The sequence below is a fragment of the Rhinolophus hipposideros genome, assembly GCF_964194185.1.
Source record: "Rhinolophus hipposideros genome assembly, chromosome: 6".
NCBI classification, from domain to species: Eukaryota; Metazoa; Chordata; class Mammalia; order Chiroptera; family Rhinolophidae; genus Rhinolophus; species Rhinolophus hipposideros.
In genome coordinates this window covers 98775999-98791993 of record NC_138052.1, presented here as the reverse complement: position 1 = coordinate 98791993, position 15995 = coordinate 98775999, and the positions used below count along the sequence as shown (strand labels likewise).

General features: G+C 53.6%; 1 protein-coding gene across 50 annotated transcripts in view; it reads right to left on the bottom strand.

Moving 5' to 3' along the window:
- The window catches only part of LRRFIP1 (LRR binding FLII interacting protein 1), a 131136-nt gene that overhangs the window by 66168 nt on the left and 48973 nt on the right, over positions 1 to 15995 (bottom strand). For 8 of the 50 annotated variants that reach the window (XM_081050599.1, XM_081050603.1, XM_081050593.1 and 5 more), the window contains exon 1: positions 10351 to 10603. The exons of 33 other annotated variants lie outside the window; for them this stretch is intronic. In XM_081050599.1, coding sequence (XP_080906725.1) covers positions 10351 to 10416 — 66 coding nt within the window. In that variant the 5' untranslated portion in view covers positions 10417 to 10603. Of the gene's footprint in view, positions 1 to 10350; positions 10720 to 15995 lie in introns of those variants that run through there. 9 more of the 50 variants (XM_081050598.1, XM_081050617.1, XM_081050597.1 and 6 more) reach the window with 5 other exon arrangements.

Below are 15995 nucleotides of genomic sequence, written 5' to 3'. Positions count from 1 at the left end.
GTCTCCTGCCTCTGCCCAATGTCACCTTTGCTGAGATACATACTGAAATATTTCAGGATGAAATGATGAGATCTCCGTCAGGTTTGCCTTAGAATAACCTGGGAGCGGTCTAAATGGCTGACAGTTGTTGGGGCCAAAGGTGGGACGTGGGCTCTTTAAACCAATGGCTGTCCCAGTGTCCTCCCCCCAGCAGCAGGGGCCTCACGTGAGACCTGCGGGAGATGCAGAATCTGATGCCCCAACCATACCTGCTGAGTCAGAACCTGGGGTGGTGAGGGGGTGCAGCCCCCGGGTGCCGGCACAACTCAAGTGTGAGGACCTCTGCTTTCTGTCATCCCATCAAAGTTTGGATTGTTTGACAGTTTTCATAATAAATAGCAAAAATTTTAAAGGAAGGGGGGAGGAAAGGAGGGAAGGGAGGGAAAACAAGAAAGGGAGGGAAGGGAGGAAGGGGAGGAGAGGGAGGGAGGGGAGGAGAGAGGAAGGAAGGAAATGAAACCGCCCCAAGCCAAAACCCTGCTCTTGGCTGCTAGGAGGTGGCTGGGGTTCTATGGCTAAAGCCACCAGAGTGTGGCACACATTCTCTCCCCACCCCATCCTTCTCCCTTCTCCGTTCAGATGCTGCCTGCAGGTTAGGGTGCAGTGGAGGGAGGAGCTCCACCCAGCCTGGCGCTCCTCTGACCAGATCCAGGCTCCCTGGCTTTCTCAGGAATGTTGGTCAGGAATGCCAGGTTCCACCTCTCCTTACAGGGGACAGGCCTGGCCCTTCCCCCAAGAATCCTGCCGCTCTGGCCCGGAATCCCATAAACAGAGCTTCATAGATACTGGGTTTTTTAAGCAAGGCACCCTTTGATGGAGGAGATGGCTGGGATGGGAAGACTCCATTTACCACCTAAGCTGCCTCACAATTCTAAAAAGCTGAACCCTGAACTGCAAAGATACACTTTTACATTTCATTTGACTGTGATTTTATTTGGTACATGTGACCGCACTCTGACCTGAGGTGACATGAATGGTAGGAGAGATGCTAAAAATACACAGAGAAGCACAGGTCAGCCCGAAGGCCTCCTAAGCCAATGTTACAAGCCGCAGGGGCCTCCTAGCTGGGCTCTCGCAGGCACAGGCTGGCTGGGGGACAGACAACCAAGGTGACACCTCTCTCTGTGACATGCCCTCTCGGCGGCACAGACCCGGGCCAGGCTGGACAGCGGCTGGAGGGCGATGTGGAGAAGTCTCGGCAAAGCAGGGTCACCTTTGTGATGGATCCCTGTGCCCAGGGCCGAGTGGCTCTAATTCTACACCCAACCACAGAGACGAAGTGGATTTTGCAGGATCAGGACACAGGCTGCAGGACAAACAGTCAGACGCACGTCTGTCCCTCCAGAGACCCCGCAGGCCTGCTCAGAGCACCAGGAATTCCGAGCTGTAATAAAAAGCAGTCCTCCAAAGATCACGCCGCTCCTTTCCTCGGGGTCAGGGAACTGGGACAGCCCAGCTCAGGCTGGGGACCGAGGCTGAGAACAACTGGAAAGAGAAGTTTTCTCCAGGACACAGGAGAAAGCCCTGGCAGGGCATGCCGTGTCCCCTAGCCGGGCCCCACACACGGCTTCCATCCTCGTTTGTCCTCTGGTCTGGAGGAGTCGTATGCAGTAGGCGATGCTGCCCAGGGTGGGGCCGCCACCCCCCCAATTCTAGTGACCTCTGGGGCTCTAAGAGCGCGGTGGTACCTGTGGCCCTGGCTCATTAGCTGCGGGAGGGCCCCACACGATGCTCCCAGAGAACACAATCATGACACGCTGGTGGGCCACAAGTCCTGACTGCTCAGAGGGCAGGCGGTGCTAGAGGAAGCAGACTCACTGGCTTTCCCGAGCCCCTCGTAACCCAGGGGACCCTGGCTGTACACGTCCTGAGCTTCGAAGCTTTCCTGGCATTCAGCTGAGTGCGGAATTCTATATCCTAAGACACCTCACTCTGCAGTCACAGAAACAGTTCTTATTCTGCTCTTAACTCTCATGACACCAGGGGCCCCAGAGGCCTACATGGAAGCCAGAAGGGGTGGGTGTGCCTCGACTCCAGGGCAATTCTTCAGAAATGGACTGAGAGGTGCTTCCCTTGTTTCCTCTGCCCAGGCTGGGAGGCACCAAATGGCCGCTGGGGAAGCCACCTTCAACAGGCAGAGTGCAGGGGACCCTCACTGTACATTACCGACGTGTGACTACGCACTTGGTGACGGTGGGTACTGACGTTCTGCAACAGCTGCTGGGAGGGGCTGTCAGCACACCTTAAGAATCTTGCCTGGGCCTCGGACACCCACCCACGAGGGACACCAGTGACTGCCACCTCCCACCCCGTTCTCATCAGGTGTCACGTGGGGCTGTTCAGAGACGAGCAGTCTGTCAGCTGGAGGACTCCACAAGCAGGAGGAAGTCATGGTATGGACTCTACACATTCATTTTGGCCTCCAGATGGTAGAATCAGGCAGAATTAAAAAACTAGTAGAATTCTTTTCAGGCCACATGACGTAACTCCTGGGGAAAGTTTAAGATGCGTTTAAAGTTCACTCGTGTCAATGTAAAAAGAACACTATTGTGCAGTTAGTTGATGTCTGAAGTGGTGACGAAGAGCCCGTTTTGTTCAGAAACAAGCCGGGGCTTCAGTCTGAGTGTGATTCTTCCCCGAATGATGAAGGAATACAGCTCCCGAAGCTGGGGGAGGGAGGGGATGAGGGCTGGAACCTTGGAATACGAACACACGAACACACACACACACACACACACACACACGTTAAAGTGACTTAAACCAGTCCAGAGCAGACGGTACAGGAGTGACTAGTACAAGGCTGTGACAGAGTCCCTTTGCTGAGCTGCCTTTGCTACAGGAAGTGGAAACAGCCACCGACTTTTGTTTTCTATGTAAACCCCCAACCCCTCAGATGCAATGGATTCTAAAAATAGTCTGCTATTCACAGTGGCCAGGTGGACTGGACAATGCATTCCCCTGGTCCAGCGTGAATGGAGGCGGGAGCACGCCGGGCCAGCAGCTCCAAGACGGTGGCTGCCTGGCCTCTGTGCAAACATCCACTGCCCCACTGCGTCCCTTGGCTACACATGCATTTACTGCAGCGTCAAGATTGTGTCTTTCCAAAACCCTGGCTTACGCTGACAGTAAGTCCCCAACGAGGCGGCCTCTCTTTATAGCTGTGACTGCACTTACGGTCACCATGGAGGAACAGTGCTTTGCGATGACAATTGTCAATGTGGGAAGTGCCAACTATTCAGAGGGCATTTTGGAAATGCTGGGGTGGGAGAGTTAGGACGTCCCAGCGATGGGGGTGGGGGGGGCGCGTAATGACATTTAGGAGCAGAGCGTGGCATGCCGACCACCCTGCATGGAGACAGGCCACACAGTGAGGAAGTTTCCCCAGGCTACTCAAGCAGCCAGAAAACGCTTTAGCATTTTCAGATCTACAAACTGATTCCAACATATTGGCATCGAGATCCATATTCTGTTGTCACAATTTACCTTCATGTTATTTCTTTTTAATGTTACAGTTAAAACATTCGACTGACTTGACATTTGTGTGCCGGTAGATGTTACCATGTATGAATTTCCTTTCAGGTTAGTGACGAAGATGTTAAACACTTGTTATAAGAAAGGGTGTCGGGCCTGACAGGACTGGAACCACAGCTTTAAAACTCCGGAGTGGAATGGGGCGGGGTGGGGGCTGAAGCGCTCGGGCCGGCCACGCCTGTTGAAACAGCCTGGCCACAGGTTCACAGCACAGGTCTGGGGCCGTACTTAAGCCACAAAATAAACACTTTATGCATTTTACTTGAAGATGTGGGAAACACAAAGTTAAACACTAAGTTTAACTGGTTACATTTAAAACACTGTTTCCATCAAAATCAACTCCGGGGAGTTATGGAGTAGACTGTAAATTATTATGGAATTTTACCACACAACAGCAGCCTTCAAAGAAGCCACTACCTCGCCATGCTGACTGTGGCTGGGCTCAGGTCCCAAGGAGCTGGCACCCCATCCTCTGCTCCCGGGGGACCTGGGAGCAACGGGCCCAAGAAGCAATGGGACCTAACTCTCTGGACTGCGGCGGCAGTGTTCTCAGCAGGGCCCCAAGTTTCTGCAGAGGGAGACTGTCCAGAGGGGGGGTCTCAAGACCACCAACTAGTTATGTGAGCTTGGGCAAATTAGGTCCCTTTTGAGCACCAGCCCTCATTAAAGGGTGCTGGGGAACCAAGCTCTGAGATCTCTAGGACCTTCCTTCGCCTTTGAAATGCTCCGTGTCTGCACCAGAGATGAATTACTTGGACACTGAGCCTGTCAGCCTCTTGCCCCATGTTGCTACTGGAAATCTTCTGATGTCACTTTTCGGAATAACAAAAGTACCCTACATACCAAAGTAATACACGTATTAATCAGGAACAAAACTATTCATGTTACTATATTGAGTGCAATGACTAATAACATTTACCTACTCAAACCTCAGGGCACCATTTCGGGCTTAGCAACTACCCATCCTCTTGCTGGTGAATTAAAATGCTGCACAGTATCTTCCATGCAAATAAATTTCTCCTCTTACTGTTAATACATTTAAAATTCTATTCCCTGAGATGAATGAATGTTCACATTTCCTTCTTGCTGGAACTACCAACAAAAGGGTGACAGCCCACAGAACTATGCATGTGACTGACAGGAGAGAGCAGCCTGGCTCACCTGTGCAGTCGTCCAGGTGACCTGTTCCCTCCAGCCAACGCATGTGGGCGTGGCTCTCTTCACTTTACCTGCTCCACTCAGGGCTTCCCCACAAAGCCCACACCTTTAAGGTGTCACAAAGCAGCCATATAAGGCTGGACACACGGCTACTGACAGACGACCTTGCCTATCCCCAGGTGACAGTCCTGGAACCAGCTAGGGAAGAGACAGAAGCCATGGCATGTCTCCTCCAGGAGCCTGTTTGGACGGGGTGGGGGAGGAGCTAGCTGTAAAACACACGGAAAAGGCCCAGGAGTCCAGAAGCAGACTGACACAGTAAGTTACAATGTTAGTACAGTATGAAAAATGAAAAAAAGAAGAAATTTCTGCAGCTCTTCTATTGCTACGATTCTTTTCCTTATTTAGAAAAATTAGGTCCATCGAGTGTTCTTTTGTTTTGAAAACTACCAGAAATAGAAACGTTTGATAAAACTTCTCGATATGCATTCAGGAGCAAGGACTTGGGTCCAAGGGGCTGCCTTGGTAGAAGGAAACCCTTCAGCTCCAATACAGGGGCTGCGAGGCTCCAGGCAGCAAGGAGAAGCTGACAACAGCAGCGACATCGCTTGCCTGCACTGTGAACTCAGGAAACGTTCCCTGACCTTTCTGAGCCTGTGTCCTCTTCATCTGTAAGTGGAGATAACAAAACCATCTCATAGGGTCGTAGCAAGGATTGGGGGAGGCGTCCACAGGAGACACTCACAGGGCTGACCCAGCACGGGCTGGGAAAAGCTATCTCCTGTTACTTAGTACTCAGTGTCTTCCGGAATGGTTCAGAGCCAGCAGTGTGCACTCAGCTCAGAGAAGGCACAATGCAGGGGCACACACCAGGAGGAAGTGCCCGGGGCAGTTTCAGAGGAGACCTGAGAGGGTCCAGCCTGCACCGAGGGCCCACTCCTCCTTTCTCTCCCCAGGAAGACTACACACACGCTTGCCACAGACAATTTAAAAGACAGGAGGATCAGAAATGATGCTGCTTTGATATAAGTTCTATCACACACACATATCAATGAAACATTTTGGTTCAAGTTAAAAGTAAATCGTCACTACAGTAATTTAAGACAAATTATGTCTCTACTACAAAGTAGCTGTTCTTTAGAATCAAGGCCAAACTGCTTTAAAATGGTCAGGTTACAGTATTCAAGGAGAAAACCAGGTGAACACCGCCTCTCCACCCCCCCCCCCCCATGAATGAATGAGTTTCAGAACACACATCTGCTGTGGGGTTTTTGTTTGGTTCTGGTTTACTTGTTTTGGAGTTTGGCTGGGGCATGGGGATTTTAGTAGTGGTCTACAATGAAATGCATAGCAATTCTGAATTATTAAATCTTGGATATAGTCTAAATCAGGGGTGTCAAAACTTTTTTCAACGTTTTTCACCAAGGGCCATATGTGGTAAAATACACAAACAGCTGGGCCACTCACTCGAGGTGAAGTACATATTGCCTCACTTGGTTTATTTAAGTAAACTAAATATATTTTTGGCATTTGCTGAGCGCCAATTAACAATGGATTGTGGACCACAGTTGGCCCGTGGCCCGCAGTTTGGACACCCCTGGTCTAAATAATGCTTTAACTTAGGAGAAAGAAGTTAATTGACTTAATTTTATCTAGATAGTCCGAGTAATGAAAGTTCTAGCAAATCCATTCCATGAAAATAAACTTCTTTATTAAAAAAAACCCACCAACATTTGGGTGGCTCAAAATTAAAACAGTAAGGCAATAAAAACTGCTCTCTCGTCCCCCGGCGTGTAACACAGCAGGACGTAGCAGGCTCACTCTGATAACAAACAGGTTAGTAATTCGCTCCTTCCGGGCTTTGGGCCTCCAAGATGAATACTTCGAAATACGAACAGATACACTGGGAGCTCTGGCATTATGAGTAACTAACTAGTCACACATGATCCCTTTGCTGAGTCACATGGCCTGATTCTTCAGGGATAAGAAATCCCTCCTGGTCACTGGCTTTTGAGGGGCAAACACCGAGTCTCACAATCCTGTAGAAATGAGATCAGGACCTTATTCTAATCAGGTAATAGTCCAATCAACTTAGTTAGAAAACAGTGTTGCAACTATAAATAACTTGGTTTCCTGTGCTCAGTAAAAGCGGCTGTTTAGACTGCAGGTTTTTTCTTTTTTTCTTTTAATTTTGCTAAGGAGGTTTCCGCTGGGTGGTATCAGTTCAGGCTGAACAAAAACTAACTCCTAAAGAAAAAGGGAAATCTAGTCTCTATCTTTGCCCTAGTGGGACACTCTAAAAACTATGAGAAAAGACCTAACTTACTATTTTTATATCTTAACTGCTTGGGGAAGTGACCCATCTAACACAAACCACATGATTCCAGGGCTCAGAATCTCAGACTGAAAAGGCAGGGCCAGCCACCTCAGCCCTGCCTTCATCCCCACTTTTGTCAACGCTCCCACTCGCTGAGCCCTGGGGACCCTGGCACAGGTACCTACATAAGATGGGACTTGGGACACTGCCTAGGCTCTGACAGCCTCTCTCAGAAGAAGACTGGTGGTTTGTAAGGGCTTCATGCTAATCAGTATGTGGAAAGCAACCAGAGGTGACACAACCCATCTCAAACATGGGGAAGTTACAAAAGTTAAAGAAATGTGTGGTCTGCTTACTTAGCTCCAGGGCTGGCACTGTTGTGTAAGCAGCAGGGGCTGTCAGGTGAGGGGGAGCATGACAATTCCGCTTCCTCCTGCCACCCCCACTCCACCTCTCACACCAATGTGGCCCCCAGCCCTCCTTCACCACTGGAGACCCTGTTCTCAGGACACAGGGTCACTTAAGGCAGAGCACAAGTGGCCCAAACTAGTCTGAAATGCCCAATAGCCTCCAGCTGGAACACTGCACCGCCCAGGGTGGCTACGGGATGACTCCCTTCTAAGGGGCACCCCCACCTCCACCTGTCCCCCTAACTGGTCACTGAGCATGTTTCCTTTTCAGCCAGACCATTTCCTCATAAAACAGGGGCTGCCGTTTTACTTCTGTTCCCCATGTCCCACCCTAAAAAAGTTTTTGCTGCAATTTACTAAGAAAATCTCCTATGGGTTCACAACTTCTTGGAAACCAACCTGTGGGGATGGAGCCAGGAGTGCAGTTTCCAGGCTTTCGGCCTCACGTAGAAAGGTGCTGGCTCAGGTAGTAAATGGCCATCAACTGTGATTGCATGGCCATTAGCTGTGGCTAGTTGGCCATCGGCTGTGACCAGTGAGCCATTGGCCACTAATAAAACTGCCGTGGCTACGCTAGCAGAAAATGGGGGCTAGCAAGAAGATGGTGGCTGAGCTAGCAAGAGCGGATTGCAGAGAGGCGGATGCCGCCAGTGAGAATATAGTGGTGTGACTCCCCTATCTATGCTCCGTGGGTGTTCCTTTTTGGCCTCACCATATCCTGCGTCCTTGTATGGGGAGCAGGAGCTGAGACTCTGCCTGACACCCTGTGTGACACAACCCCTGGGACCAAATGTGTTTCAGAATTCAACATTTTCTGATTTTAGAAGGCTAATAAAGATGCCTTCACCATATATTCTGTAACAACCCAGAGTAACAGCCCTTAATCAAGTACATTAACAGGGCTGCCGAGAAACACACGGATATTCACACTAAAAGGATAAACACTGAAAACGGCCTCCCAGCAGCCAGGGCAAGTCTCACTGCCAAATAAATTCTGCCACCAAGTTACCAAAAAAAGCACTGGACTGACTTTCTGTTTTCAGAGGTTCCTGGAAGTGGGGATAGGGGATGCGGGGGTGGTGGGCAGTGCTGATGGAGCGCTTTCTCCATCAGAACCTGTCCAGCCTGCCCTTTCATCATTTCTGGCAGCATTTCTAGGAGGCACGCATCACGCATCTCGCATCTCGACAGACCCCATCCAAGGGTTAAGTGAGGGGTTAAGGAGACCTTGTGGCCAGAGCCTCAGCCCCGTGTCACTTCTGCTCCTTCCTCTGGTGGCTCTGTCCCTCCCTTCTGCACAGCCTGTTCTCCATGTTTACTCTTCCCTTCCTCAAGGACCCTGAATCTTCCCCAGGACTAACATCACCCACTCGCTCCCGCCAGCGATGGCTTCCCCAGCTGGCACCTCCTCGGCTTCTCTCAGTAGCACTTCCTGCTTCCTCTTCTAAGGGCCCTTCCCTGATGGTGATTCAAGGTGCTTTCTGCAGGTCCCAGGCCCCTGGAACCCAATTAGGGGAGGGGTTGGACCAGCTCCAACAGTCTGGCCCATGGCAGGATCTTCACGGGAGGTCACAACAGCAGCAACTAAAATGGGCATGACAAATCCACCTGGAGTCCTGCGCAAGGGCGGAAACTTTCCAGCACGTATTCAGTGTCTACATCCACGCCTCTCTGTGGCGGCTCCTCCATGGTCAGGGCCTTCTGTTCACGTCGCATCTTCCACCGACACCCAGGAGGTGATGAATTCCTACCCTGTGCAGGACTGACTGTTTGGGGCTCACACTTTTACCAAGCTCCCACAAAGGCCGAATGAAGTGGAAAGCTAGGGTGTCCACAGCACTGACTTCATAGTGCATCCTTTCGCCTTTAGATACTCCCATTCATCATCAGCCACAAGCTGCCTGAAAATGGGTACTTACCAACCTTTCCCACCTCATCCCCTGCCCAATTTTAACGACAAACTATTCCCACATCCGTGGTCCCAGTAGTACTAGGTTTTAGGTTGGATAACAAATCCCAATCCCCTGGATGGAGGACCCTGCCAGACCCAGAAACCCCAGGAGACGAGCCAAAGCTAATTCAGGGACTGGCGTCCATGGGGAAGATGGAGAAATCCGTTCAGTGCCCAGTGGTCCTAAGGTCCGGAGCAGGGTAAGCACTCCAAACCACCCAGCCACTGATGCCCTGTTTCCCCAAAAATGAGACCTAGCCAGACAATCAGCTCTGATGTGTCTTTTAGAGCAAAAATTAATATAAGACCCGGTCTTATATAAGACTCGGTCTTATAGTAAAATAAAACCCGGTTATATTATATTATATTAATCATATTATACCCGGTATGTTAAAATAAGACGGGGTCTTATATTAATTTTTGCTCCAAAAGACGCATTAGAGTTGATTGTCCAGCTGGGTCTTATTTCCGGGGAAACACGGTGGTCCCAGCCTCAGGTTAAGGGAACCGGCTCTGAGCACCAGGTGTGCTTAGGTGCTGTGTTTTGTAAAATACCAAACTAACCGCTCCAAGTGACACTAGACCAGGGGCATGTCTCAGAGCTCCGCGGCTGAGTCACCAGCTGGTCGGAGCCGGTCCAAAGGCCGCCACTACCGGCAGAGGGGAGCCACCACGTTCCTTTAGGTCCCGGGGAGGGGAGCGGCGGCGTCCAATGAAACGTGCCATCCAGCGGGGGGGGGGGGCAGCGCACACGGAGCTGGGAACTGAACGCGAGCAGGGCCGATCCCACGCGCACATCCTCGTGTGGGACCTTCAGTTAAGGGGTCCCGGCCAGGGGGCGCCCACCCCGCCCCTCCCCAGGCACAGACGCCTGCGGCCGAAGGTGCGGGCCGCCCATCCACAAGGACCAGAACCGAAAGTCTCGAAACGCGTTTTCCTCTTACCAGTCTCTGAGCTTCTGGACTCAGACAGTCTATTTCCTTGTTCTGCTTGGCCGAAGGGTGGGTCATCCTGCCCGCTTACAGTCCCCCTTCCCACAGCCAGGAAAGACAGTCCGCGAAGGCCGGGCTCCGGGGTCGCGGCGGGCGGCTCTCAGCGCGGCCGCATCCCGAGCGCGGCGGGTACCGTCCCCGACACAGACCCGCGTCCGCGCGGGAACTCGCCCTCCCGGAGCTGAGGGCGCTCGCACTTCCCGGCGGGCGCGGCCTCAGAGGCGGGGCGCAGGTGGCGGGGACCCGCCCGGCCGAGGGGGGGCCGGGGAGAGCAGCGGGTCGGCCTCCGCGCGCCGCCCGAGGGTCCCGCCCCCGAGGTCCCGCCCCCAGGGGGTCCCGCCCCCAGGGGGTCCCGCCCCCGAGGACCCGCCCCCCGAGGTCCCGCCCCCGAGGTCACCCCCCCCCGAGGTCCCCCCCGAGGTCCCGCCCCCGAGGTCCCCCCCCCGAGTTCCCGCCCCCGGGGTCCCGCCCCCGAGGTCCCCCCCCGAGGACCCGCCCCCGAGGTCACCCCCCCCGAGGTCCCGCCCCCGAGGACCCGCCCCCAGGGATCCCGCCCCCGGGGGCCCGCCCGCCCCGCCCGCCCCGCCCTGTTGAGCGCTCCTCCCCGCCCCCGCTGCGCGGTTATCAGTCACCACCCTGCCCGCCTCCCGCCTGCCCCGGAAAAGCGGTGGGAAAAGCGGACCCCGGCGGCCCCGCCCGCAGCCCCGCCCCGCTGCCCCCCCGCGGGCGGAGGAGAGCTGGATGAGCGCGGGTGGGAAAAGGGGCCTCGGGGCCAGGGGCCGCGCGGGCCGGGTCTGCGTGCAGAGGGGTCCCTGGGGGCGGGGCCGCGGAAGCGCGGGCGCCGGGGTGGGGCCTGTGCGGGGGGGGCGGGCCGCCTCCCGGACCCGCCTCCGCCCCGCCGCCCGCGAAGTGGGCGCCGGGCTCCCGCGCGCTGCCGTCCCGCGAACTCCTATAGGCTCAGACCGAAGGGAACCGCGGCGGAGTCTGCAGCCTGAGCCCGCGCGCAGCAGCCCCCGCCGGCCGAGGGGCCCCGGGTACGCGTCACCTCGAGAGGGGACCGGCTCCCGGGACGACACAACCGCGCGACCCGCGGGCGTGAGGCCCCGCGTCCAGGCCGGGAGCGCGGTGCAGCGAAGCGCGGGCTGGCGGGTCCAGTGTCCGAGAGCCGGGGCCTCGGGGTCGGCGGAGGGCTCGCAGGGCGCAGAGGGAGTCGCCGCCCCGGGAGGCACCGGCGCCCAGTACGCACCTGCTTTGCCAAAGGACGCGCGTCGCCCGTTCTGTAAAAGTCCTACCGGCAAAGCGACAAAACGTTTCCGGACCTCTCCAGGCGGCGGCAGAGCCCCGGGAAGGAAGCGACGCCGACTTTCATCTGAATGGGAACCTGTGCCGCCCGAGCCCGGTGCCCCCGGCGCCTGGACCCGACCCGACGGGGCTGCGCGGGCCTCCTGCGGCCCGTGCTCTAGGGACACGGTTTGAAGGCCCGGCTCAGAAAAACCACCTCCCCGCCTCCAGACGAGAACTTCCACCAGCGTCACTCGGCCGAATTCCCTGCAAAGGCGGCCCCGGAGTCTTGAAAGACCTCAGATTCATTTTAACTGTTCAAGTCCCCCAGTTTCCCACTCTGTGCCCCCCAACCTTATTCTGGTGACAGGTTAGCGCATGAGCTGTGTGCACGCAGTTCCCCACAGTAGACAGCGCCTTCCCGCGCGCAGGCTTCCGAGAGACGCTCGGAAGGAAGGTTGGGCCGGGACAGGAGATGCTGGGCTGCCAGGACCTGACTGAGGAGAGGGCGGGGGCAACGGGAGAGGCCGAGAAAAGGCCTAGAGCGGCCGCTGCGGGAGAAACTCCGCAGGTTCCAACTTTGCTTGAAGTGAACACAGCGCCGAGCTTTGATGGAGAGCATCCTGAGGTCCCAGAAATCACTTCCAAAGAGTCTGAAGGCCTACCTTTTAATACCTTGTTTTCTTGCTCTAACACTGAAATAGGTTACTGTATTTAAATTCTTGATTGTACAAAGTGACGTGAATTGGAGAAAATAATTTTAAACTGTTCTCCATAAACAAGTATGAGACTTAGGGACTTTATCATGGAAAGCAGTCATTTTAGTAGTATTAACAACTTTGCAGATGAGAATGATAGCTAATTAATACAATAGCCTTCCTGGAGACTTCAGTTTGACTATTCCCATCTAGACAGGCAAATTCTACAGCTATCTGCCACCCCAAACCCCATGACCACACCCCCAGGCAACAGGCCTCATTTACCTGCCTGTCTGCGCGGCCACGCCCAAAGACGCCAGGTGACCATCTATTTGCTAGTGATCAGCTTCACGAGACAAGTAGGGAAGGGGCGGAGAGTGTGGGCTGTGGAATTAAGCCACTGGGTCCAATTCCTGGCTCTCCCACTTACCATGGGATCATGGTAAGTCACTTCACCTGTGTCTCGAGTCTCATCTAACACATGCCAGCGACGCTAGTGCCATGGTGTATGGAACATGGAAGGCACGAGATTCAGACCCCGCTGAGCACAGCGGGGTAAGCTGCCCTGCTGGCCCAATGAACACACAAACCAGGGCCGGCCTTGCCGCCTCTCAGCCCACTCTCTTCCCTCTGCTCCCAGAGAGTCCCCACCCAGGGTGGCCAGGCCTTCTGTCCTCCTCCTCAGCAGGAAGGAAGCTGGACAACAACCTGGGGTGACCTGGAGAGACTGGGCAGACTAGGTATGAGAGCAAACCCAGAGCCTCCCCCACCCCACAAATGCTGTGGGAAGGTCAGCTGCTGCAGAAGCCAAGGGAGGCAGGGCACGGCACTGTCATGGAGTAAGCAGCAGCTAGCCGACTGATTTAGTCCCAGGAACAAACCAACAATACCAGCAATAAAATAATAAGACTTCTTAGTCCCGAGTAGTAGCATATTAGAGAAAAACATCAGTCAACATAACATGCGTCTAGAGGAGGCCGTGATGGTCTGACGTGGGTCCTGCGAGGTGGCAGCCTCTCAGGCCATTCCTAGCTGTAGGGCCAAAGTCAGTCTATATTGTAAGCAGAGGGCTGAATTCACGCTTCTTGGTGTTGTTATGCAGTCCCTGGGCTCCAAGGATAAAGTGTAGAGTGTCTAGCTGCCTTCTGTTAACTTTGATCTAAGTAGCTCTCTGATGAAAAGGGCCCCTCATTGAAGCCCCCTTCTAAGGCAGGCCTTTTTTTTTTTAACTGATCGTAAGGCACTTGTGAGGGTGGTTAATGAGCGACTGGTGGAACCTACACACTTGGTTTTTAGAAAGTCCACTAAGAAGCCAAAGGAAGGGTATGGCTGTGAAAAGTGACATTTTGTAGAATGGGAAATGTGGAGGTGCACCCTATTTTCCTTCCCAGTACTCAGGGTCTAAAGGCAGCTTGGCGGAGTAATAGAAACCCTTTACATTGAAGAAGACAAACTACAATTGCCTCAGAATATCAGAGGGAAGAAAGCACACAAGAAGCGCAGGTCTCCATTGGCAGGAAGGGAGGCTTTGCGTGGTCTGTGGGGAGTGGGGGTCTCTATGTGAAGAGCTGTGAGGTAAGGACACTGGTTCAGGTCTCCCCTTCTTCTGGTCAGGATGCCACTTTGAACAGGTGGACTCTGAATTTCTGGCCCCCTTCTAGGCTGCCAGATGGTTCCTGACCTGCAAACACACAGTCAGTATTTCAGCCTAGAGGCCCTGTACTGAGTGGGTACCTTACATTTGGGGAGACTGCCTGTCTCGGGCATCCCTAAAAGCCACCAGGCTTCTGATCTGTGCCCTCTCAACGAAAATTAAATGCCTGCCATCTGCAAAGCAGCTCTGTGATGGACCTTACAATGACGTGCAGGAACTCAATGTCTAACTTTCTTTCCCGAGAAAAGAACAAAAGGGAACCAGAATGGTCCAATTTTGTCCTAGGAAGAGCAGAATCACAGCTTAGCAGCAACTGCAAACACTGAACCAATTTGGGGCCACGCCCAGGCTGGGTTTCCTGGTCTCCATGGTGTGGGTCCGTTGCTAGGTTCACTGGCTTGCCTCCTGCTGTGGCTTGGTTCTAAGTGTTGGGGCTTCAGAGACAAACCCTTCCAGCCGTTGTGGCACAAAGCAGAGGGCAGAGAAGCCCCGGCCTCCCAATCAGTCAGACAACCGACATGAAACCATTTTTGTAAATCACAGCCGTACCGTCTGTTTCCAATGAACAGGAATCACTAGCCATGCTGGTAACAGCACAACCAACACGTCTGTATTACTTGTACAAACAGTGGGCTTACCCAGCCAGCCCGGGGTCCCCACTGGGAAGAGCCAACACACGGGCGTAGGGAACGTCCTTAGCTGTCTCCCTGGGCTCAGCCTCACCAGTAACCCCATCTTCCATGCCAGGGGCACTGGGAAAGTGGTGCACACACCCAGGGCAATGCCTAGCTGGCTCTGCCATGAAAACCCGGGCCATTGGCTGCAGCATCAAATGGGGAAGCCAGCCCCTCCTGCCACCTGCAGAGAAAGCTGTACCCCACAGCCAGCTGGCCCAGTTCAGGCCCACCGTGACCGTGGCCCTCAGCCAGGATCCTGCCTGCCTTCAGTTGACGGAAGCACGGGGCAGGGGGTGTGAGTGGCTGCAAAGCCTCAGTGAGCTCTTTCCAGCACACAAACGGCTGCTTACTGAGCACCACCCCTGTGCTGGGGGGTCACACTTCATCCTCACAGCTGCCTGGGACTCGGTGCTCCCTCTCCCCTCCTCCCAGACTCTGAGGGGGCTCTTCTGGAATGGGGCCACTTCATAAATGATGACGGATGATGATTCTCCTAATAAAATGAGGATTCTGACAGGCGGTCATCACTAACTTTCATTGTTCTTAACTATTTTATATTTTTGTACCAACTGGGAATGGAAACTCCCTTTTAAAAGGAGCATGTCTTCAGGAATTATTTTTATTGGTTTTGCATAACTACCCAGCACCCAGCAATTCACCACACTTTTTTCATCTAATAGATTTTCTTCTACAATCCCTTTGGATTTCCTAAGGAAGGTGACAGGTGTGGGTTTTGTTTGGACCAAATCTGAAGTGGTGGCAGGAAGGAGGGTGGGGTGTCCCAAACACCTGAGCACAGGCAGTTTGAACCGGTCTAAGGTGATGCAAATATGCGTGCCTGTAAGAGAGGCGAGGCTGGAGGAAAGAATCCTGGGATGCCTGCCTTTAATGAGTAAGAGGCATGTCAGCAACAAGCCGAGACAGACGGGTAGCTGGAGAAACAAAGTAGAGATGTCTCCTGGAAGCCAGTATTCACGAACAAACGTCGCCTGAAGGCTGGTGTGGACACTGGAGTTCCACAAGGCAGATGGAGTACGGACAACAGGCTGAGAAAGCCTTTAATGTGCAACTGAAAAAACAGTGGCTATTGCATTCCGTTGTTAAAGTTCTACAGTTAAACATTTTCAACGAGCTGGGTACATACACAAAATGGTAGATTACAGCCAGGGAAGAAGGCAGGAGCAGGGAGGATTTTGGGGTGCGGGGAGATTTGTTCACTTGTCCCTCAGTTTTTAAGGATGGGAGAAACCTGAACCTGTTTGGAAGCTAAAGGTGGGAGTCAACGGA